At 53.5% G+C, this 23,479-nt stretch overlaps 1 protein-coding gene and 3 pseudogenes across 1 annotated transcript; all 4 read right to left on the bottom strand.

The window, feature by feature from the left end:
* Positions 1-62: 62 nt before the first annotated feature.
* Positions 63-7,715, bottom strand: LOC148222027 (protocadherin gamma-A5 pseudogene; annotated as a pseudogene).
* Positions 7,716-8,655: 940 nt separating this feature from the next.
* Positions 8,656-11,976, bottom strand: LOC148222026 (protocadherin gamma-B6 pseudogene; annotated as a pseudogene).
* Positions 11,977-13,278: 1,302 nt separating this feature from the next.
* On the bottom strand, positions 13,279-16,531 carry LOC106864190 (protocadherin gamma-A7 pseudogene; annotated as a pseudogene).
* A 2,682-nt stretch (positions 16,532-19,213) lies between these two features.
* LOC148222025 (protocadherin beta-15-like) lies at positions 19,214-23,177 on the bottom strand. Its single transcript, XM_088173892.1, has one exon. It carries the CDS (start codon positions 22,888-22,890, stop codon positions 20,443-20,445), a length of 2,448 nt encoding a protein of 815 aa, XP_088030018.1. The 5' UTR covers positions 22,891-23,177; the 3' UTR covers positions 19,214-20,442.
* Positions 23,178-23,479: the final 302 nt, after the last annotated feature.

Genomic DNA, 23,479 nt, shown 5'->3' with positions numbered 1-23,479 from the left:
CTGCCTCCTGCCGCTGCCCTGCCTCCCTTCCAGCCGCTCTCGCCACACACCGCACGCACCGCTCAAAGGCAGCGCAGCGAGCCCGCTCGGGTCGCTTCTCGCCGCCGCCTCTCGCCGCTCCTGCCGCTCCTGCTGCTGCTGCTGCTGCTGGCGGTGCCGCTGCCGCTGTGGCCGGCGCCGGGCGAGCGAGCAGCCTGCGGGGGCAGGACGCTGCGGCGGCGGCGGCTCCAGCGCCGCTCGGCGGCGGCCAACAGCGACACCCGGAGGCGCCGCCGCGCCACTGCAGCCGCCGGATGGCCGCGCTCAAGGGGGCCCGGCTTTGGGCGGGGCTCAGCGCCTGCTCCGGATCCGGGGGCTCCTCCATTGCAATCAACAAGAGCAAAAGCTCTTGCTTAATTCGACTCCAAAGCCTTTCTATCTGAGATGTGCAGTCGGGTGGTTTCAGGGCATTCTTTTGAGTCACACTGAACAGTCACAACGAAATATTCATGGCAGGGCACTAAAGAATGGAATTCAGCTGCTCTTTATAAAATCACTGCATATCTACAGCACCATTAAACCATAATATCGGGAAGACTTCAAGAGCTTTCTCGCATTTTTCACATGTCTTGAATTGTCCTTTCATTATCTGGGAGGAATTAATTTGGGATATAAATCAGCTTAAAGCTATGCAAGCAACTCCTATGCCAAGACAGCAGAATAACCTTTAGTCTTCTGTTTCTGACTCATGTAACGTCTTTCATTTTCATCTCCATATCTGAGCGCCTGACAATGGAAAGTGCAAAGCAACACTGAGTCCTTCACAGAGCTACACAACGGTTTCAGTTTCCAACCTGTTTAAATTGGAATTGTAATTTTAAACGTCATTTAATCCACACCTCTGCCATAAGCAGGAGCACTTACTGCTGGACTTGAACCGTTGGAGGCATATCCAAAACTGCTCTGGCCAATATGATCCATATTCTCACAACCCCAACTTAAAAGCTTTCTCCTAATCAAAATCTCCCTCCTTTCAGTTGCAAAACCTGTCTGCTTTCCTATGATCATTTCCCTGGTAAAAAGAGATCTGTCCATATTTCCTATAAGCTCATTTGGAAATTGAAACAGAAAAAAAACAAAAAACCACCTTTCAAAAGTCTACACACAGGTATCTTTTCTCCATGCTTGAAGATCAAAACTCCTTCAGTCCTTCTGTATAGCAGAGAGGTTCCAACACTCACACCACATCCATGATTTTTCTGGAAACTCCAGCATGTCCATTTGGGATATTGGTGCAAGATCTGCCTGCAGTCTGCACTCTGACCAAGAGTTTAGAGGGGCTGAGGAAGCTCCCGTGATCTGCTGGGTACAGAATTTGTTATGCAAGAGCAAGAGAAAATAACACACTATATATTGCTAAAAAAAGATAGGTTGTTGATAATAGTAAATATACCCTCATACAGAGCAAATCAAGGAAAAACAAAATGGAAAAAAATCTGCACAAATACCCAAATCATGAATCGGATAAGGCAAAGAAACATTAGAACAACTTGTTAGAGATGCTCACAGTGAAGTCTTCTAGGCCTTGATTTCAGGCCTCAAAATTGACCCCTGAGAGCACCTGGAGGTCACTGAGGTCTCAAGCTGCAAGGGAGGCCCTAAAGACTAACACTGAATAGGACAGGGGGCCTCATTTGAAGAATTAATTTTCTCCTCAGCAAATTGTTCTACTGTGTGGCCTTCTCACCTTGCACAATTTTTAAACGTCATTTTAAACACCTTCTCATCGGCCTCCTTCTCAAGTATTGCTTCTGCTTCCTATTCTTCCAATTCCCCACATGCACAATTCTTTCCTAGGTGGGTGAGGGAAGGATTTGCTGAAAAACTATAGTCACTGTTTCAAATTTAAAATACTGACCAGTACAGTGAAAATGAGCTGCAACCTTCCTGGAAACAAAAGCCTGAATGACAGTGGAATCACAACTCTGAAGAAACTCTACATCACAATGTTGCACAGAGATACAGATGGATAAAGGAGGTTTCACACAAGATTAATTAGCTGTTCTAGCCAAGGATTATGGTTCTACATGAACAGTTACTGTGGAAAATGTTGTTGTTGGTGGACTGTCATTGTCTTTCATGACAAAGAAACCAGGATCAGAACAGAGCAGAAATGCGATTGACTTTGGCACCAAGCATGACATCAAACCTTTCTCAGCCACAGCCACACTGATTCACCGATTTTCCTGGCACAGAACTGAGCTCTCACCCTCCTCACTCTGCATTCACAGCCTTTCGTTTCACCATCAGCATACACCAAAAGTTTGGTTGAACGTTGGCCACAGAGGCAACAACAGCTTGGAGAAACATGTATTTATGAAGTGGTATTTCTGTCATGAAATATTCAAGGTCAGGCTGGGTGGGGCTCTGAGCAACCTGGTCTGGTGGAAGATGTCCCTGCCCATAGGAGAGCAGTTGGAACAAGATGATCTTTGAGGTCCTTTTCAAACCATTCTATGATTCTGTTTCTATGATTCTGTGATTACACGTAAACCTTCAAGGTATGGATGAGAGATTCTCTCCCTGCTGGATAATTATGATCTGGTGTTTGCAGGATTGCCAGGCACAATGAGGATCAATTTCACTCCTTGACAAAAAAAAACCCAAACAAACAAACAAACAAACGCAACCCAATTATCAAAAAACACCCCCCGCATTTATCACCCCAGCCAAGAATGGGAAAAGACCAGAAGAATATCAATCATGGCCTCACATTTCACATTGTGCCAGCTGTACTATGCACACAACACAGGAAACTCGATTCTAACTGATACACAGGAGGACTCACACAGGAGCTCACTACACAGACCCCAGACAGTCATTTCCTTCCATAGTTAGATAAAGAAAAAGCTTGAAACCAATATCGAGGGCCTCATCTAACTACTCTAGGACAAGCAGACAAAATTCACTCCTTCGTTTTGAGCTATATCACAGTGAACTCCAGCACCAGCCCTGGCTCTGGATACACAGACTTCTTCTCTCTGTCCAAACACAACATGAAAGCAAATTTGGCATACAGACATCATCAGAAGAAAAGCTGTGTGCACAGCTTCTCAGATGCCAAGCATCATAACTAAGATTATTCTGTACCTCCCCATTATTTGAACAAGTGTAAAATGTTTTATAGGCCATAAATTATTACCAGCTCTGTCAAAGACCCAGCCATCCAAGCATCAGCTCAAAGGCAACATCACCATTCTTCAGCACACGGACTCCTCACAAGAGGTGTGACTACCACTCTGGATGCAAAAGAATATGAAACCCAAACGAGGCCATTTGAATCCAAACCACACAATATAAAATCATAAGACTCCTCCTGACTCATTTTCATAAGGTCAGCAATTGCCCTGAGGATCAACAAAACACCTGCCAGGTCTGCACCAGGACCTCCTCACACACCACACACCCAACACTCCCCCCAAACCTCGACAACTAACCTGGTTATCACAAATCTTCAGAATTTACAGAGACTCCACCAAAAGGAAAGTTGATCAGACAATATCTCCTTACCATGGATAACATTTGATTTCTCACCCTAGCCATGGGACCAGAAAAAGCACTTATTATAGAAACATTTTAAAGAAACATATCAATGAAAGTCTGTCTCTTTTCACCTATAAACAGGAAAGAACCATCTTCAGAACATCAAAAGAGTGAGAAAGAAAGCTCACACCTGCAGAACTGAAGAGCTCATGACACTCTTCTGAGATATATAACTCAGAGTAGATGATTAATAACCTTGTTCATAAGCAATGAATACATTGCATGCTCTTCCCATACATGTTTCAAAAGTACAAAATAAAGAATATAAATCACACAATTATGATGACACGCAATTACTTAGTAAGAACTTCCCAGGGTTCATCATGCTGCTGGAATACATATCTTCTTGACAATTAGTTTGGGAAGAAAAACCTCACATTGCTTCATATTACAGACAGAAATGGAACATGGAATGGAGGAAAACATTGCCTTGAGTCTTTCAGCAGACATTCACACACAGCTCACAGGACTCCCATTTCCAACCCTTCACATCATCTGTGCTGTTCTTTCACCCGTACATCTTAAAAACATGTGACAGTGGAGGCCCAGTTCTCCAAGACCATTTTTCTTCCCACCACCAATTCCACACAGATATCTTTACATCCCTGTACCACGGAACATACATTTGCCTTCTTACTGAAATTCTGTGAAGACACTTCATACGTCTGAAAGGAAAAGCCAAGCAGTTTTCCAAGACAGACTGACTCAGGGAATATCTGCACTGGGGAAATTAAGCCCACGTTATATCTCCTGCTGAACCTTAAATCTCTCCCTTCCCACCTAGGGAATTCGCTTGCCATGCTAAATAAGTTTAGCCAAGGTTCATCCATCTCCATTTGACATAGTTGTATCTCAAAAAACAAGAAAAAGACAAATCACTTCTGCCATTTCCTCTTCCACATGCAGTCACCCACAGGTTTTCAAACAGTCACAACTTCAAGAGGATCCTTCACCTTCACAACAGGCAGACAGACAACATCAAGGAACACTTGTTGCCTGTGCCCAATCCAACTGGGGACAAAGATCAAAAACATGGATGAAGAAAAAACTTTTCCTGCTGACGTCTATATCATGCAGAACGATAAAGGCTGAGTACAACGTACTCAGTTCCACGCAAAAGCCATCAGCATTTTGTTCCACACATTCAACCCATTCAAGCACATGAGCAGTTGGAAAGAAACATGAGCCTTCCAAAGGGCTCGTAATAACGCGATACATCAAATCAAAATATCACATACTAACAGGAACACAAATCCTACACAGCACAGGGGACATAGCGGAAAAGTACCTGGGACCTGATCGATACCCAAAGTTCTGACCTAACGAAGACTCTGACAACAGCAGCCTCCTCACTCTTTCCGTCTTCACTAACTGGAAGCTGAGGACAGAACCCATGATCACAGAACGACAGCACCGGGCACCAGCTCTCAAAACGTCACCTAAGGAAACTTGACCACGCTTTTAGGGAAAATCTCCTATGCAAGACAGAGAACACTGCGGGAAAAGGGCAGGGGAGGATCAGAAGAAAGCGTCGTGGAGAAAATCTGGACAGAGAAACTCACCGAGGGAGCGGAGGGATCCACGGGAATGGCGCCGGCAGGGTCCTGGTCCCCGAGCAGCGGCGCGGGCTCGTCGGGCAGTGGCCGGGCCGGGAGGGTGTCGCAGCAGCTGCCGCTGGCCGAGAAGCGCAGCTGGCTCTTGCGCGAGTCGGCCGTGAGCGACACGTCGTGCGAGTAGGACTGCAGGAAGGCGCGCACGCCGTCGATGCCCACGAAGTGCGAGACGGGCACGCCGCGCAAGGCGCCGCTGGCGGGCGGCAGCAGCTGCCGGCGGCGCCAGCGGCGCAGGCGCAGCGCCAGCAGCAGCAGCAGGAAGGCGAGGAAGAGGCACGAGACGGCGGCCACGGCCAGCACGAGCCAGCGCGTCAGGCTCCCGGCCGGCTCGGCCGGCGCCGCCGCCTCGTCGGCCGCGCTGCCCAGCTCGGCCAGCAGCTCGGCCACGCTCTCGGCCAGCACCACGCTCAGCGTGGCCGTGGCCGACAGCGCCGGCCGCCCGTGGTCCTTCACCACCACCACCAGGCTCTGGCGCGCCGCGTCGCGGGCCAGCGGCGAGCGCGCCGTGCGCACCTCGCCGCTGTGTAGCCCCACGCGGAACAGCCCCGGCTCCGTCGCCTTGGCCAGCTCGTACGACAGCCACGCGTTCTGACCCGCGTCCGCGTCCACCGCCACCACCTTGGCCACCAGCGCGCCGGCCTCCGACCAGCGCGGCGCCAGCTCCACGCCCGACCACCACGCGCCGCCCGAGACCGAGCCCGAGCCCGCCGCAGCCGCCGGCGGGTACAGCACCTGCGGCGCGTTGTCGTTCTCGTCCACGATCTGCAGCAGCACCGACACGTTGCTGCTCAGCGCCGGCGCGCCGCCGTCCTCCGCCAGCACCCACAGCCGCAGCTCGCGCACCTGCTCGTAGTCCAAGGAGCGCAGCGCGTACAGCGCGCCCGTCTCCGCCTGCACCGACACGTACGACGACAGCGGCGCGCCTCGCACCCGCCCCTCCCGCAGCCGGTAGCGCACGCGCGCGTTCTGCCCCCAGTCCGCGTCCGTCGCCAGCACCGTCAGCACCAGCGCGCCCGCCGCGTTGTTCTCCGCCAGCCGCGCGCTGTAGCGCTCCTCCGCGAACACCGGCGCGTTGTCGTTCACGTCCAGCACCCGCAGCGCCAGCACCGCGCTGCTCTGCAGCGACGGAGACCCGCCGTCGGCCGCCCGCACCGTCACGTTGTACTCCGACACCTGCTCTCGGTCCAGCTCTCTCGCTGTCACCACGCTGTAGTAGCTGCCGTGGGAACTCTGCAGCCGGAACGGGAGGCCCTCGTCGATCGAGCAGCGCACCTCGCCGTTGGCCCCCGAGTCTAGATCCTGGATATACATCAGGGCCACCACCGTCCCCGATAAGGAGTCTTCGGAAATCTCGCTAAGAGCTGATCGTACCAAAATCTCGGGAGCATTGTCATTGACGTCTGTCACTGTGATAACAACTTTCGCTGTGTCAAAAAGCTCTCCTCCGTCATGTACCTGCACTTCAAGTTCATGGGACGAGACTTCCTCGAAGTCCAAACCATCTTTAACGGTTATGTTTCCTGACTCAGAATCCAGATTGAAAAGTTCTGACTCCCGGTCCGAAATTTTATGGAAGCTGTATTTCACGTGCCCGTTCACTCCGTCATCGGCGTCCGTGGCCGTCACGGTGACGAGGGTAGAGCCCACGGGTACGTCCTCGGGCACACGCACCGTGTACTCCGCCTGGCTGAACACGGGCGCGTTGTCGTTCGCGTCCAGCACCGTCACGCGGATCCGAGCCGTGCCCGTCCGTGCCGGATCGCCGCCGTCCATCGCCCTCAGCACCAGCTCGTGAAACGCCGCCTCCTCTCGGTCCAGCGCCTTCGCCAGCACCAGCTCGGGACGCTGATCGCCGCCGGGGCCCGCCTGCACGGTCAGCGAGAAGTGCTCGTCACCGCTCAGCTCGTAGCTCTGCAGAGAATTCCGTCCTGAATCTGCGTCTTGTGCTTCTCGGAGTGGAAATCGCGACCCCGGAGCAGTCATCTCGCTCACTCTTAATTCTTTTTGCGTCTCACGGAAGCTGGGCGCGTTGTCATTAATGTCTGTGATTTCTACTTCGATTTCATAAAACTTCATTTCGCCCTCCACTATCAGCTCACAGCGCAGCACGCATTGCTGCACACGCTCGCACAGCTGCTCTCTGTCGATCCTCTCCGCCGTCACTAAATGTCCCGTCTTCCCGTGTAGAGCGAAAAACTGCGTCCTACCCTTGGAAACAACGCGAGCGGCATTATCTCGGATCTCCGGCAGCTGTAGCCCCAGGTCCTTGGCCACGTCGCCCACGAACGAGCCCTTGGGCATCTCCTCGGGCACCGAGTAGCGCAGGTGCCCCCACGCCGCCTCCCAGGCCGCCAGCAGGACGGCCCAGAGCAGAGCTCGCTGCCGCCGGCCCCAGCGCCTCCCCGCCGCGCACATCTCCGCCGCGGCACCGCAACACCTTCGGGAGCTCTCCACCGCCTCTCACCGATCTGGCTCACGGTGCAGCTCCGGCGCTCTGCTACCGCTCGCTGTTGCCAGGCTCTTCCGATCACCTACAGCACGTCTCCGCACCGCGGGGACGATCCCAGACCGCTCCGCCGCCCACTCGCACACCGGGAGAGTGAGAGAGCCGGGGCCGCAGCGGGCGGGGCTGCAGCGCTCCGAGCTTCCTCTCGGTCAACAGCGGCGCCCGCAGCCTCCTCCCGGCACTGCACGCAGTGTAAGGCAATGAAGTTATTTTAATACGATGTACGAAGTACCACGAGCCCTAACACAGTAGTACAAAAGCAGAAGTTTCATCACAGGTATTTGTAGAAGTCGGGATTGAATGATTAGCGCAAGGGTAGCAAAAGAAAACCGGCTCAGATAGACAGCTGTAAGTTAATTCATCACTCCGTGCCGACTCTATCTACAACTGCCCAGAAGGCAGGAAAGCTCCTGCAATGAATCTGTCCAGTTTATACATAATTATATTCAATCAATCATTCTCTAATCCCAGGAAGAGGCTTTTCTTTTTTTAGACATTAGGGTGTAAATGGTTGACGCTCCTTAGCAAAACCTTTTTTAATTATTGTATATTCATGGATCTATGGCACATTTTCAACAAAACACTTTAAGGCAGCGGAAAAAGAGAAGTATAGCTGTACGCCTTTAACTCTGGTGGCCCTTGATAAATTTTCAAGTATACCTGATTCGAGTCCCTGAACTGTCATTTGGCGAATCTCCTTCACATTTGATATAAATATTTGGATCCTAAAGCTTTATCATTTTAAACCAACATTTATAAGAAATACAGGGGAGGGGAGGGGGAACCAACCAGAAGACAAAAAAACCCAAACAATCAAACAAAAAAACTCTCAAAAAATGAATTCTCTATACAGGGTCCAAGCACTTCTCTTTTTATAAAAAAAGTAAGAAAACAGGCTCCTGAACAAAAAAAATACTATTTCCCCCCTTTCCCATTTGAGACCTCAGTCTTCATCTACACCTGCGTATGAAGGAAATATTAGGAATGGTTAAAAAAAAAAAAAAAAAAAAAGAAAAGAAAAAAAAAAGAAAAAAACCAAAACGGGAACTATCAGCCCGGATGGAAAAAGAAAATTAGCAAAATTAACGCGTCCCGCTAATGGTATTATTCCTGCCATTTCAGCAACAGTGTTCACACAAAAGATGAGTTGCAGTATTTTCTTTTACTCTGGATGGAAAACCTATCACTTTTCTATCCATGAGAAATGAGTCTTTTTGGAGCCCAAGACCGAATAAGCGTTTAACAAGGGTTATGTGGCCAGCTTTTAACGAGGTTCCAGAATACACTTTCAAGATAAGACGATCATTAGGAAAAATCAGCAACAGCTACTATATGCATTATTTTCCCTATTCTTTAATGAAAAACCGGCGAATCTCCCGCACAATTATGATTTCCCATCACAGTTACTAATTAATATGATTTTAGTCAACTCAAGAGATGCAGACACAACTTATTAGATGAATCTGAAGCTGTGACCACAGCAGAACCAACTTCTATGGCTAATTGCCTGTTCTTAAAAAACAACCTACCTCTTTCTAAAATTCCTTCGTGGTCGGAGGGATGGACCAGCCTTTCCCACCACACTACCCAAGGAAACCAAGAGGAAATAGGGACACGATTCGGAAAGATCCAAGAAGAACAGTAGGAACTTGCGGCTTTACACACCTGAACTGCGTCCGGCTCGGCGGGCGGACCTCCCACAATGGCACTGCTGTTCGGATTCGGTTTGTCGCAGGAATCGGCGCCCAGAAGCTCCTCCGCCGACAGCACGGGCACCGGCGGCGGCGGCCAAGCGGCCTCGGGCACGGCGCGGGCCGGCGCCGCCACGCACAGGTTGTAGGAGTAGGGCAAGGTGCCCTCGCAGAAGTCGGCCGGGAAGGCGGCGCCGGCCACCGAGAAGCGCTGCGCGCCCAGGCAGCGCAGCACGGCGGGCGGCCCGGCCCGGCGCAGCCGCGCCAGCACGGCCAGCGCCACGCTCAGCACCAAGAGCGCCGACAGCAGCGCCAGCGCCAGCACCAGGTAGAACTGCAGCTCGGCCGCCGCCGCCGCCTCGGCGCCTGCCGCCCGCTCGCTCAGCTCCGGCAGCGCCTCCTGCAAGCTCTCGGCCAGCACCACGTGCAGCGTGGCCGTGGCCGACAGCGCCGGCTGCCCGTGGTCCTTCACCACGGCCACCAGCCGCTGCTTGGCCGCGTCCCGCTCGGACACGGCGCGCGCCGTGCGCACCTCGCCGCTGTGCAGCCCCACGCGGAACAGCGCCGGCTCCGACGCCTGCACCAGCTCGTACGACAGCCACGCGTTGCGCCCCGCGTCCGCGTCCACCGCCACCACCTTGGCCACCAGGTAGCCGGCCTCGGCCGAGCGCGGCACCACCTCGAACGCCGCCGCCGGAGCCTCTCCCGCCGCCGAAGCCGCCGACGCCGGCCACAGCTCCCGCGGCGCGTCGTCGTTGCGGTCCAGCACGAAGACGCGCACCGTGGCCGTGGAGCTGCGCGCCGGCGCGCCGCCGTCCTGCGCCCGCACCGCCACCGCGAACTCGCGGCACTGCTCGTAGTCCAAGGAGCGCTGCGCGTACAGCGCGCCGCTCCGCGCCTCCACCGACACCGGCGGCGCTGCGCCCGCCGCGCCCGCGCTGCCGCCCGCCAGCCAGTAGCTCACGCGCCCGTTGGCGCCCGCGTCCGCGTCCCGCGCCTGCACGCGCAGCACCAGCGCGCCCGCCGCGTTGTTCTCCCACACGTACGCGCTGTACGCCGCCTCCTCGAACACCGGCGCGTTGTCGTTCACGTCCGACACCTCCAGCACCAGTTCCGTGCGGCTCGATAGTGCCGGATTGCCACGGTCCGTGGCAGTGATGGTGATATTGTATGAGGAGACATTTTCTCTGTCTAGGGCACTGGCTATTATTAGCTTGTAAGTGTTCTCTGATGAAGTTTCTAGCCTGAAAGGCAAATTTCCGTCCATTTTACAGTTCACCTCTCCGTTTTCTCCCGAATCTCTGTCACGGACATTGAACACAGCTACGACTGTGCTCGGGACTGAGTCTTCGGGTATCGGGTTCAAGATAGGCAGAAGGGAAATTGTTGGTGCATGGTCGTTTACGTCTATAATGTCTATGTGCACTTTGGCGTGTGCAGTCAGCCCACCCCCATCCTTGCCTTCAACACTCACTTCGTAGTATTTCCTTTCTTCATAATCTAAGGGTCCTGTAACCTTCACGTCCCCTGTCCTAGGGTCCAGACTGAACAGCTGGCGGATACTTTTTGCTGTGTCACTGAAGGAGTACGTAATTTCTGCATTTGTACCTTCATCATTGTCAGTAGCTTTCACCTGAAAAGCTAAGGAGCCCTCTGGCAGGTTTTCCATCAGTCCAACAGTATATATATCTTTGGTGAATACTGGTGGGTTGTCATTTGCGTCCGCCACCTTAATCTTAATCTGGGCGGTCCCGGATCGGACTGGATCCCCACCATCCACCGCTGTCAGTATCAAATGGTGATTTCCCTGTTTTTCTCGATCTAAGACTTTCTCCAATACCAGTTCCGCGTGTTTTGTCCCATCAGGGCTCTCCCTCACTAAGAGGGAGAAGAGTGGGTTGGGGGTCAGTTCGTAGTTCTGTAAAGAATTCGCTCCAATGTCGGGGTCTCTGGCACTGCCCAGTGGGAACCTGGTCCCAGGAGGCGTCGACTCTATCATTTCTATGGTAACAAGTTCTTCGTCAAACTGCGGCGCATTGTCATTGATATCCTGGATAGTAACACTCACATGAAATATGTCAAAAGGATTTTCCACGACTGCCTCCAAACTGAGGACACAGGGCGACACGGCCCCGCAGATGCTCTCTCGGTCTATCCTGTCCTTTACACGCAAATTTCTATTATTTTCCTCGAGAGTGAAGTACTGCTTCTCATCATCACCAGCGACTATCCGCAGCTTGCGCGCCGGCAGCTCGTCCGCGCTGAGCCCCAGGTCCCGCGCCAGCGGCCCCACGAGCGAGCCTCTGCCCAGCTCCTCGGCGATGGCGTAGCGGACCCGCTCGGCCGCCGCCCGCCACCACACGCACAGCAGCAGCGCGCCCAGCAGCGCTCGCCCGCCGCCCGGCCCGAGCCTCTGCCGCCGCCTCACCGCCATTCTCTGCTTTCCTCAAGGGTATTCTGCGGACGGTTTAAAATTAGGCTTTCCGGGTAGCTGAACCAGTATTCGAGAGAAATAAATATATTAAATCCCTGTTGCCGGTCGGAGGACCAGCTGAGTCGAGCGATTCCTGTTTTTCTCTCTGCTCTGAGCACTGCGGAGCCGGTCTACGCGGGCGCCGGGGAGGAGCTGACGGCTGAGCAGCTTCTCCGCCTTGGCCGACAGTGACACCCTGAGTCCGTGCCTGAGAACCGCAGCGTCCAAGAAAAAGAACAACCCGAAGGTCCTGCTCTGTACTCCCTTGAATCGGGAAGGATTGGAAAATACAGATGTTGTCGAGAGTGAGAAACAGAAAATCTCTATCAGTACTGAAACTGCGCATCTAGCAATTCCTGTTGTCTTGCAAGGCTTCTGTCGGACCGATCCTCTCCCGTCTCTTGAGGGATGTGGGGGTACGACTTTGGTCTCTGCCCAGTTCTCAGCTCGTGTTGTCAGATCTCTCGGTGACCCCGCTGCCATCGTGTCGCCTCCGTGAGGGAAAAGGCAAGGCAGATCGAACGCTGAACCACTGCTCGTGGGTAGTGCGTTTATTTATGATAGTTGAGACATCCCCAGCTAACACTGAGCTTTCCAGCTTTTCCAGCTGTCGTGGATGGACAAGCGAAGCCGGGAATCCCAGGCGTTGAGAACACCACAGCAGTCACATCAGACCTGATCCCATCTCTTACGACATTCAAAGCTCAGTATCATCTTATCAGTACCCATAGAACCCAACCTCGAATTACTCTTGTATATGTATCGCACAAGCCACTCCCTGATATCTTAATCAGGCCGATACTGTAGCTGGTCTCAAGAGTTAAAGAACATTTCCTGGGAAATGTCGGGGACAGTTATGGTTGTTTGAACAACCAAGAGTAAACAGGCCGATTCCTCGCGAAAAGCCGTTTTATTTAACTGTAAATTAGAACCTCGTCTCTCTTACGCTGAGGAAAAAAACCGCCAAAGCCACAAACAGAAAAATAACAACAGAAAGTCCTGAAGGAAGTCTGTGTATCATTACAGCCCCTTATGAAGGAAACAAGGAGCACTTAGACAACTCTCCACACTATCTACTCGATAGAGTCGCTCTGGCACATTCTCCAGGCCTGGGTCTCTGAGATGCCAATGTCAAGATACTCTCCCCGGACCAGTAATGTCTCGTTAGAAAAAATGTTTTCATACTAACTGCGGTAGTTCATCTAGTGAAGGATAATTCCTTTCCCTCCAGCTGCACCTATACACAACCTACGGTAATAAATTAACGTTCTGTCAGAACAAGACATGGATTTGAATTTGTAATGTTTCAGCAAGGCTGTGAGCATCTCCACAAGATGTCGAGAGATGAGTATGGTTGTTTACATGGGGACGGGGGAATTCTGCTGAAATATGTCTCGGTCAATTCACTGCCTCCTATGTGGTGAGAATCGCCTGTAACAACACAGACACATTTTCATGCATCACACACCGAAAAACTGTCCAGATCTGTGTTTTCAAGGTTAACTCGGGTTCCAAAATTAGCTTTAGTAGAAATAGATAGTGATGAATCGTACTTTGCATTTAAGTATTTTGCATCTATATTCTAGCACATACACTTCATTTCGATGACTATGCCTGCACAGTAATCGACAACTACATTTGTACCGAATCCAAAGGTTAAGCCACGAAATCTAGCAGTGGGAAAAAAATTCGATCAGAGGAATTCTTCACCATTTAATATGAATCTCTTCAAATGCCCTTAAGAGGGATGGGATAATTCGTTTATTGAAGGCGGATATGGAAGAAATCTAGGACTTCAATGTGTCGGCTTTCAAGCTACAAGATCCCCGGATTCAACCGGAATTTGAGAGCTGATACAGGGGATTACAATGAAAAGTTGGGAATCGGGTATTAGCAAGCACTGAAACAATTTCTAAGAGCGGACAGTAGAAGACAAGGAGAATGAGATTTCCTTGTGAAGCTGCACATGCAACACAACTTTCCAGCCTTGGGGAAAGCTAGAAAAGAGCTCAGGCAAGCAGCAGAGAACACGGCACGTAAAATACACAAGGCAGACTTTGCACGCATTAAGGAGATATCATTCATGATTGAGTGACTACCTAAAAACCTGGATTCCCAGTGTGTGACGCATCTGTTGCTACCCCAAGAATCCTAAACAACGCGTCCAATAAATAAAGTATAAAAACTAACGTACCTGAAAGGCAACTTGCCCACCGATTTCGGCAGCTTGATCTCCTGAGGGGACAAGATCACCCGAACCCTCATCTGGTGGCCGGGCCGGGAGGGTGTCGCAGCAGCTGCCGCTGGCCGAGAAGCGCAGGTGGCTCTTGCGCGAGTCGGCCGTGAGCGACACGTCGTGCGAGTAGGACTGCAGGAAGGCGCGCACGCCGTCGATGCCCACGAAGTGCGAGACGGGCACGCCGCGCAAGGCGCCGCTGGCGGGCGGCAGCAGCTGCTGGCGGCGCCAGCGGCGCAGGCGCAGCGCCAGCAGCAGCAGCAGGAAGGCGAGGAAGAGGCACGAGACGGCGGCCACGGCCAGCACGAGCCAGCGCGTCAGGCTCCCGGCCGGCTCGGCCGGCGCCGCCGCCTCGGCGGCCGCGCTGCCCAGCTCGGCCAGCAGCTCGGCCACGCTCTCGGCCAGCACCACGCTCAGCGTGGCCGTGGCCGACAGCGCCGGCCGCCCGTGGTCCTTCACCACCACCACCAGGCTCTGGCGCGCCGCGTCGCGGGCCAGCGGCGAGCGCGCCGTGCGCACCTCGCCGCTGTGCAGCCCCACGCGGAACAGCCCCGGCTCCGTCGCCTTGGCCAGCTCGTACGACAGCCACGCGTTCTGACCCGCGTCCGCGTCCACCGCCACCACCTTGGCCACCAGCGCGCCGGCCTCCGACCAGCGCGGCGCCAGCTCCACGCCCGACCACCACGCGCCGCCCGAGACCGAGACCGAGACCGAGCCCGAGCCCGCCGCAGCCGCCGGCGGGTACAGCACCTGCGGCGCGTTGTCGTTCTCGTCCACGATCTGCAGCAGCACCGACACGTTGCTGCTCAGCGCCGGCGCGCCGCCGTCCTCCGCCAGCACCCACAGCCGCAGCTCGCGCACCTGCTCGTAGTCCAAGGAGCGCAGCGCGTACAGCGCGCCCGTCTCCGCCTGCACCGACACGTACGACGACAGCGGCGCGCCCCGCACCCGCCCCTCCCGCAGCCGGTAGCGCACGCGCGCGTTCTGCCCCCAGTCCGCGTCCGTCGCCAGCACCGTCAGCACCAGCGCGCCCGCCGCGTTGTTCTCCGCCAGCCGCGCGCTGTAGCGCTCCTCCGCGAACACCGGCGCGTTGTCGTTCACGTCCAGCACCCGCAGCGCCAGCACCGCGCTGCTCTGCAGCGACGGAGACCCGCCGTCGGCCGCCCGCACCGTCACGTTGTACTCCGACACCTCTTCCCGGTCCAGTAGCTCTGCAGTCAGCACACGGTAGTAATTACCGAATGACTTCTCCAGGCGGAACGAGTGGCTGTCGCTGATGCTGCAATGCACCTCTCCGTTCTCTCCAGAATCCCTGTCTTGGACGCTGAAAATCGCTATTACTGTCCCTAGAGGTGTGTCTTCTGGAACCGGACTGAACAGGGACATAATAATAATCTCGGGAACGTAGTTGTTTACATCAACGACCTTGATTAATACCTTGCTGTGGGAAGAGAGCCCGCCCGCATCCCGAGCTTGCACAACCAGTTCATAAAACTCGTGTTCTTCGAAACTCAAGTTCTCTGTTATCACAATTTCTCCACTTTCCGGATCCATGTTAAAAGTCTTGTCGAACCTTTCCGGGATTTTAAAGAACGAGTATTTTACCTCGGCGTTTGGCCCTTCGTCTCTGTCAGTCGCTGTCACCTGTAGCACTCGACTTCCTACGGCCACGTCTTCTCTCACAGCCACCTTATACACAGACTGTGTAAATTCGGGAGCATTGTCGTTTCCATCTAACACAATGACTTGGATTGTTGTCGATCCTGATTTCACAGGACTCCCGTTGTCCGTGGCAGTCAGGATCAAATTATGAGCAGCCTGCTGTTCCCGATCCAAAGATTTCACCAATATTAATTCCGGATATATCACACTGTCATCTCCGGTTTTCACGTCCAAGGTGAAATAGCTGCTCTCGCTACATTCGTAATTCTGTAAAGAGTTCACTCCTATGTCGGGATCATGAGCTCTCTCTAATGGGAAGCGCGCACCTGGTGCAGTATTCTCGCTGATTTCTAAGACACTTCTTTCTGGGAAACTGGGAGGATTATCGTTAATATCCAGTATTTCTACCTCCCCTTTATAAATGTTCATTGGACGCTTCACAAGAATTTCAAAGTTCAGAACGCATTTAGCAACAGCTGCACATATCTCCTCTCTGTCCACCTGCTCCATCATAGATAAGTGGCCGTTCTGCAAGTCTAAGAAGAAGAACCGTGTCCTACCTGTGTCAAATACGTGGGCGTCGCGGTCTGTAAGCTCCGTCAGCTGCAGCCCCAGGTCCTTGGCCACGTCGCCCACGAACGAGCCCTTGGGCATCTCCTCGGGCACCGAGTAGCGCAGGTGCCCCCACGCCGCCTCCCAGGCCGCCAGCAGGACGGCCCAGAGCAGAGCTCGCTGCCGCCGGCCCCAGCGCCTCCCCGCCGCGCACATCTCCGCTGCGGCACAGCAACACTGCGGGCAGTTCTCCCCGCCGATCTGCAGCTCGCTCCGGCTCCCGCTTCTGCTGGAATTTCTTCTCCCTTTCACCGCTCCCGGCCGCTGCCGCTGGCCCTTCTGCCCGGCTGCAGCACCGATGTGCACCGCGAGGACGATCCCAATCCGGCGTCTGCCGAGTCAGAGACGGAGCGGGCAAGAGATGCTGTCCGCAGCGGGCGGGGCTGCAGCGCTCCGAGCTTCCTCTCGCTCCTCTCGGTCAACAGCGGCGCCCGCAGCCTCCTCCCGGCACTGCAGCACCGAGCGCTGCCGAGCGCTCCGGTCCTGCCTTGTCCACGGGCAGCTCGCGGGGACAACACAGCGCCACGGAGACATCGGGTCCTGGCCAGCGGAGACCTCCTGCTTCTACTTTTCTCCAGCCCATCTCTTCTTTAATAAGCTGACCAAGACCAGTAAGAAGGAAGAGGCTTCCTTGTGCTGTTTCTATCGCACAGGAAAATGTTTTTGCAATGGTGATGCAAAATAGATGCAAAGTTCTATTACTAGTCATAGTCCCTTAGTTCAAAACCACAATTTCCCTCACTAATTGCCCAGTTTTTTTCAGCAGTCATGGTTGGATGACCTTTTTATTCCCCCCACCTTTTCTGCCAATATATCTTAACATTTTACAATTTTACGATTTACAAACTCCATGTGATCGCACAAGCCAGCGGCCGACTTTTCGGTGTTCAAGTTCCTCAGGTGGTCTCGAACCTGATCTCTTACACTGGGAGGGACTTTTTTTCCCCCAGTCTCTGCCTTGAGCTCCATCCACTTGATAGTTGTGGGAAGAGGTCTTGTCAGTGATGACTGAGGCAGAGATACGGCTAAGCACCTCAGCCTTCTCGTGGTCTGTTTTTTATCAGTTTGTCAGTTGTGCTCATGAGGAGACATTGAGGGGTTTTTTTAACCTTCATCTTCAGTCTGACTTACCTGTAGAAGCAGTTCTTGCGATTCTTTGCATTCCTTGTAGAGTTCATCTCCAGCATGTCTTGGGCCACCTGACCCTATCCCAACACAACCAGCCAACATCCCTATACTCTTCCCAGGACACCTGTCCTTGATCCCATTGCTGCACATTTCTTTCCTGCCCCTTTGTTTGACCAGCTCTCAGCCATGCTGGTCTGTTCCCTTCTTTTCCTGATTTCCTGCATGAAAGCATCCGACAAGGTCTGTTCTGCTGCCTTGTCCCTCCGGGCACCTTCCCCTGAGGGGCCCCATTGACTAAATCCTTTAAGAACTGGAAGTTTGCTTTCCTATAACTCACCGTCCTGACTTTACTCTTTGCCTGATCCATATCCCTCAGGACTGTGAACCTGATCAGTGAGTGAATGATCACGGCAGCCCAGGCTGCCACCAAGCTTGATGTTTCTGATTAGCTCATCTGTGTTGATGACCAGCAGGTCCAGTAAAGCATTTCCCCTGGTAAGAGCTGGACTAAGGACTTAATCCTTCCTAAAGGGCACCTCCAGTGAGCCTCTTAGGAGAGCTTAGCAATGTGTTCAGGCATTCTAAGATAGGACACTGCCTCCCCCTCTCACAGGGTAAAAGCCATAATAAACCATCTGTTTATGAGCTGCCTCAGACACTTGAAGCCTCAACTGGAATGACCCAAACCCCAGAAGTTTAACAACAGCAGGTGATGATCCCTAGTGATCTCAGTAAGAGAGACACATCAACTCTATTTTATAACACACCCTAGTGGAAGAGATTGGCACAGATAATCCTATGTCCCTTTAGGAGTGGAGAACATGTGGTAAAAGTAACTTCACAAGGGAATCCAGCCACACGCAGAATGCCAAGCAGATCCTGGTCCCAGGAAAGGAAGAGTGCCCCTGTTCCACTCAGTCAAAACATTACAGGGCTTTCACACAGTAAATCAGTTTTATTCGTAATTTTTAGGGTTCCAGTAAAACAAGTTTGCATGCAGACTTCTTGCTCGCAGGTGGCTTTTTCACCAGTGGGAAGGGGGAACCTACCTGTAAGTTCCTTGATTAAAATTAAGTTAATCTAACCCTCCACCAACATATTTGTGGAGCAGAACACAGCACAGCAGAGGCCTGTGTCTTCCCAGATTAACTTGATTATGCTTGATGTTCATCAGTCTTCTGGTCAGCATCACACAGCATTCCCTCCCCAGGACTTACCTTTTCATCTGGGCCTTGTAGAAGTAGTGCTGCTGTAATCTTCTGCATTTCAGGATACCAAAGCTTCTCCCTGATAGCAGTCTTCACTCACCAAATTCCCACCTCCAGGCACTCCCTAAAAATACTTCCCAAGGGCAGTACTTCCTGTTTTTGTGCCATTCTTTTCCAGAGTTACTACACCTGAAGTGTTTCAAACACCTCGTAATTGTCTTCAGTGGGTGCAGCTGTCAGATTTGAGATCACTCCCCTACATCACAGCTTTACAGAGGCAAAGCACACCTAGGGCCTCCGTTGAGATAGGGCCCAATTTCCCCTGGTCTGCCTATTACTGGGCTTCATCTCAGCCAGGTCAGTGCTCGAAAGAAAAATAGAGGCCTGATAGTGATTCCATTGTCCTCCCAATTTTCCTGAATGCTGTTTCAGCTTCACTTTGAAACTGGAGAAATGTGCCCACTCACCCACTACTTAGGCAAAAGAAAACACAAGCACCGTCTCCACACAAGGCATTCGGGTGTTCTCTTTATTTCAGTTTTACACTCAGGGGTATCCAAGTTTGTAATGTTAAACTTTATAACTTCAACAAAACACAGCATGAGGTTTTCTGAATATTCCGTGCATCACAGACATCATTCAAGTAATCAGTTATTATATGTGGGATGGCAGTCCCTAAGCAGAAAAGGAAAATTGCTCAAACTCAGTTCAGAGAGTAGCTGGAGAAAGAGCAAAATGGGAACGCAAATGCTCTAACAGAGATGGAGAAAATCACATGGGGGCAGCTTTCTATTCCCAACAAGAAATCACTGTATATAGGAACAATAACAAGACCAGTATCAATCTCTTTTTTACCTTTTCGTGTTGATTCTACCCTTCAGAAAATGCTCTCTTGAATGACTTACGGAGGTTTCATGAAATAAAGCCAAAGGAAATGAACATGTTTTCAAAACTTTATACAGTTATAGAAAACCAAACACCACTTGTGCTGTTGTATTTCTGTATTTGAAGAAGAGAGAACACCAAGAACTGCTTTATAGGGCAAAAGAATATCTTGTACAATTTACTGCTCTTCTCTGCCGTGGAGAGGATGAGACTCCTGTACTCAGAGGGTCAGAATACTCTTCTTGCTACCTGCAATTGCCTGCATTGCAAAGGTTGGAAGGGAGCAACTCCACCATTAACTGGGCAGAATTAGTGAAAAATATGTAGACACACAGTGGCTGTATTGAGTGACAGTAAAACAAAGCACACAGAGGTCACACATGTCAGACACAGGCATTCAGAACTCAGGGAAGAAAGAGGCAGTCCTCACACGACATAGAGACATTGTACTCTCAATTTCTTTGTTTCATAAGCTGGGAAAAGGGGTTTTGTACATTTTTAAAGGAGATCTGTCTTCTAAACTGTGTCTTTATGTCACAGGATACAAGAAAAGCTCTACTATTTATTGGACAGCAAGAGAGACAGGGGCATAGCAGGAGAGCTAACCACATTCTTAAACATAATAAGAAATAACAAAGCAGGAACATACCTCATGTGAGAGAACCTCAGTTTCTTTTGTTTCTGATTTTGGAGAGGAAGACAATTTTATTCTGACTTAGAATTTACAGTCAGTTGGTTAAACAAACTGCAAATATATATATACTCTGGAGGAAAAATTTAACAATGCTGCAGCCGGGATCCCCTCCTCCCAGGAACATTGAAGCCTCTGTCGGTTCATACCCTGTGCTAGTTAAAGGAAAGAGGATTGAACTGTCCCGCAGAGACAGTCCCAGCATTGTCTGGCGCCGTGTCCTCTGTGCTGACAGGGACACAGGGGAAATCGTGATCCTGTTCCTCATCGGGGCCCCGGGCCGTGGCGCAGCGCTGTGGCGGCAGGCTGGGCACGATGGGCTTGAGGAATTGGAAGTCGCTGTTGCCCGAGCCCGTGGTGAGGCTGATCTCGTAGCAATAGGCGCGGGGCAGGGTCCCTGCAGCGGCTGCATCGGCCAGGCCGCTCTGCAAGTTGTCGGCCCCATAAAGCACATGGGCAGCCTTCAGCTCCTTGCTCTTGCACACCTTGCGAGCCACGAAGACGGCGGCCGAGATGAGGAAGAGGAGCGACACACAGACCAAGGCGATGATTAAATAGGTTGTCAGCGAGTCGCCCTGCTCGTCTGAGGGCGGGCTGCCGTGCGGGAGGCGCACGTCGGAGAAGTCCTTGAGCAGGAGCGCGCTCAGAGCTGCGGTGGCTGAGAGCGGGGGCTTGCCGTTGTCTCGGACGAGGACAAGGAGCTTGTGCTTCACGCTGTCCCTGTCTGTCACCGGCCTCTTGAGCCGCACCTCGCCGCTTTGGAGAGCCACGGTGAAGAGGCCGGGCTCGGTGGCCCTGAGCAGGTGGTACGAGAGCCAGGAGTTCTGTCCGGAGTCGGCATCGACGGCCACCACTTTGGTGATGAGGTAGCCCGCCTCAGCCGCCACGGGCACGAGCTCGCTGGACGCTGGGCCGCTGTCGTGGGCCGGGTAGAGCACGAGCGGGGCATTGTCATTCTCGTCGAGCACCACGAGGCGCACGGTGACGTTGGCTCTGAGCGGAGGAGAGCCCGCGTCAGAGGCACTGACCGTCACCTCGGTCTGCCTCAAGCGCTCGTAGTCCAGCGGCCGCAGCACAAACACGTGTCCGTTCTCCGAGTTCACCGACATGCACGAGCACGAGGGCCGCTCTGCCGCTGCCACTGGCGCCAGGGAATAGGTCACCTTGGCGTTGAGCCCCACGTCAGCATCTGCGGCGCTCACGGCTCCCACGAACACCGTGGGCGCGTTGTTCTCGCGCACGTACATGGTGTAGGACGTCTGGTTGAAGACGGGCGCGTTGTCGTTGACATCCGAGATGTCCACGGTGAAGGTGTGCGTGGCCGTGAGAGGAGGCGAGCCCGCGTCTGCTGCTGTGACGCTGAGCACGTAGCGAGCCGTGTGCTCGCGGTCCAGCGCGCTCACTGTCACCAGCTCATAGTAATTCTTATAGGCTGGCCGCAGGGAGAAGAAGAGCTGATCGTCGAGGGCACAGGACACCTTCCCGTTGGCACCCGAATCGCGGTCCCTGACCGAGAACAGGGCAACCACGGTGCCGGGCACTGTGTTCTCGGGGAGGGGACTGCTGAAGGAACTGACCGCCAGCTCGGGGGCGTTGTCATTCACATCCACCACCTCCACCAACACTTTGCAGATTGCTGAGAGGCCCCCACCATCTGTGGCCCTCACAATGAGCTCATGAGTGTCTGTTGCTTCAAAGTCGAGAGGCTTAGTGAGTTTAATTTCACCAGTTCTGGGATCAATCACAAATGCTGAGTCTCTCTGTCCCTCAGCCTGGCTGACTTGATATGTAATGTCCCCGTTAATTCCTGAATCCTGATCAGTTGCCAGCACGGTCAGAACCAGAGAGCCTTCTGGCATGTTCTCCAGGACCTTTCCAATGTAACGATCTTGAGTGAATATGGGAGCATTGTCATTTACATCGACAATGATAATAGAGATCGCGATGGTTCCTGTTCTGGGAGGAGAGCCACCGTCCACAGCAATAATATGGAAACCCAACTCTGACTGCTCCTCCCTGTCTAGTGGCTTTTCCAAAACAAGTTCAAGATATTTGTCACCATTAGTCCTAGTCCCATAGGAGACAGTAAAATACTCGTTCTTAGGAAAGATGCTGTACGCCTGGACTGTGTTGCTGCCAATATCGAGGTCCCGAGCCACCTCCAGCGGGAATCGTGAACCACGATCGCTCGTTTCTAGGATTCTAAAATTAATTCTATCTTCTCGAAAAAGTGGCGAATGGTCATTGATGTCCTCCACAACTACCTCGACCCGAAAGAACTGGAGGGGGTCGGAGAGCAGCAGCTCGAAGGGGAGCATGCAGGTGTCGGAGTGGGCGCACAGTTCCTCCCGGTCGAGCCTCCCCGCCACGAGGAGCCGCCCGGAGCCGCGGTCTAAGCGCAAATGCTGGCGGCCGTCCTCCGAGAGCAGGCGGGCGCGGCGAGCCGAGAGCTGCGGCGGCGTCAGCCCCGCGTCCTCGGCCAGCTTGCCTACCAGGGAGCCGCTTTCCGCCTCCTCGGCTACGGAGTAGCGGATGGGCTCGGCGCGAGCGTGCGGCAGCGACAGGAAAGCAGAGAGACAAAGCACTTGCCTTGCGATCGCCATGGCGCGGCGGCGGCGGCGGCGGCGACGGCCGGGCTCGGTCTCGGGGATGTGGCGGGCGATTGCCCGCGGCAAGCGGCGAAGTGGGGGACGGGCGCCTTCCCTCTCTGGGTGAGATTCGGCCGGCGGTCCGGAAGGGAGCCGGGTTGTGCCGGCAGCGAGTGACACGGGGCAGCGCTCGCCGGCGCAGCCGCTGTTACTTCCACCGGGCTCGGCTCTGCTGGTCCGGGCTGCGCTGAGCTGAGCTGGGCTGGTCTCTGCCGGGCTGCCTGGGTTGTGCTGGCCTGAGTTTTGCTGGGCTGGGCTGGGTTTAGCTGGGCTGGGTTTAGCTGGGCTGGGCTGCTCCGGGCTCGGCCGCCTCTGCTGCCGCAGCCGCTCGGCGCCGCCTTGGCCGACGGCACCACCCAGCGGTGCGCGCTGGGACTGCACCCGCCGCCGCCCGCAGCCCGCGCTGCCGCTCGCCCCGGCCCGCGATTCCAAACCTTTCGACACACCCGGCCGCAAAAACCGAAGGCCGCCTTTCCCACACCCTTATAACGCCCTGGCTGAGGCCAGAGCTAAAAAGCCGCGTCGCTCACCAGAAATAACTGCA

Source organism: Sturnus vulgaris, chromosome 15 (genome assembly GCF_052056855.1).
Source record: "Sturnus vulgaris isolate bStuVul1 chromosome 15, bStuVul1.hap1, whole genome shotgun sequence".
Taxonomy (NCBI): Eukaryota; Metazoa; Chordata; class Aves; order Passeriformes; family Sturnidae; genus Sturnus; species Sturnus vulgaris.
The sequence above is the reverse complement of the archived record's forward strand: the minus strand, read 5'-3'. Positions and strand labels throughout refer to the sequence as shown.

Coding starts and splice junctions, on each gene's coding strand:
- LOC148222025 (XM_088173892.1), bottom strand. CDS start 22,890: ATGGCGATCGCAAGGCAAGTGCTTTGTCTCTCTGCTTTCCTGTCGCTG.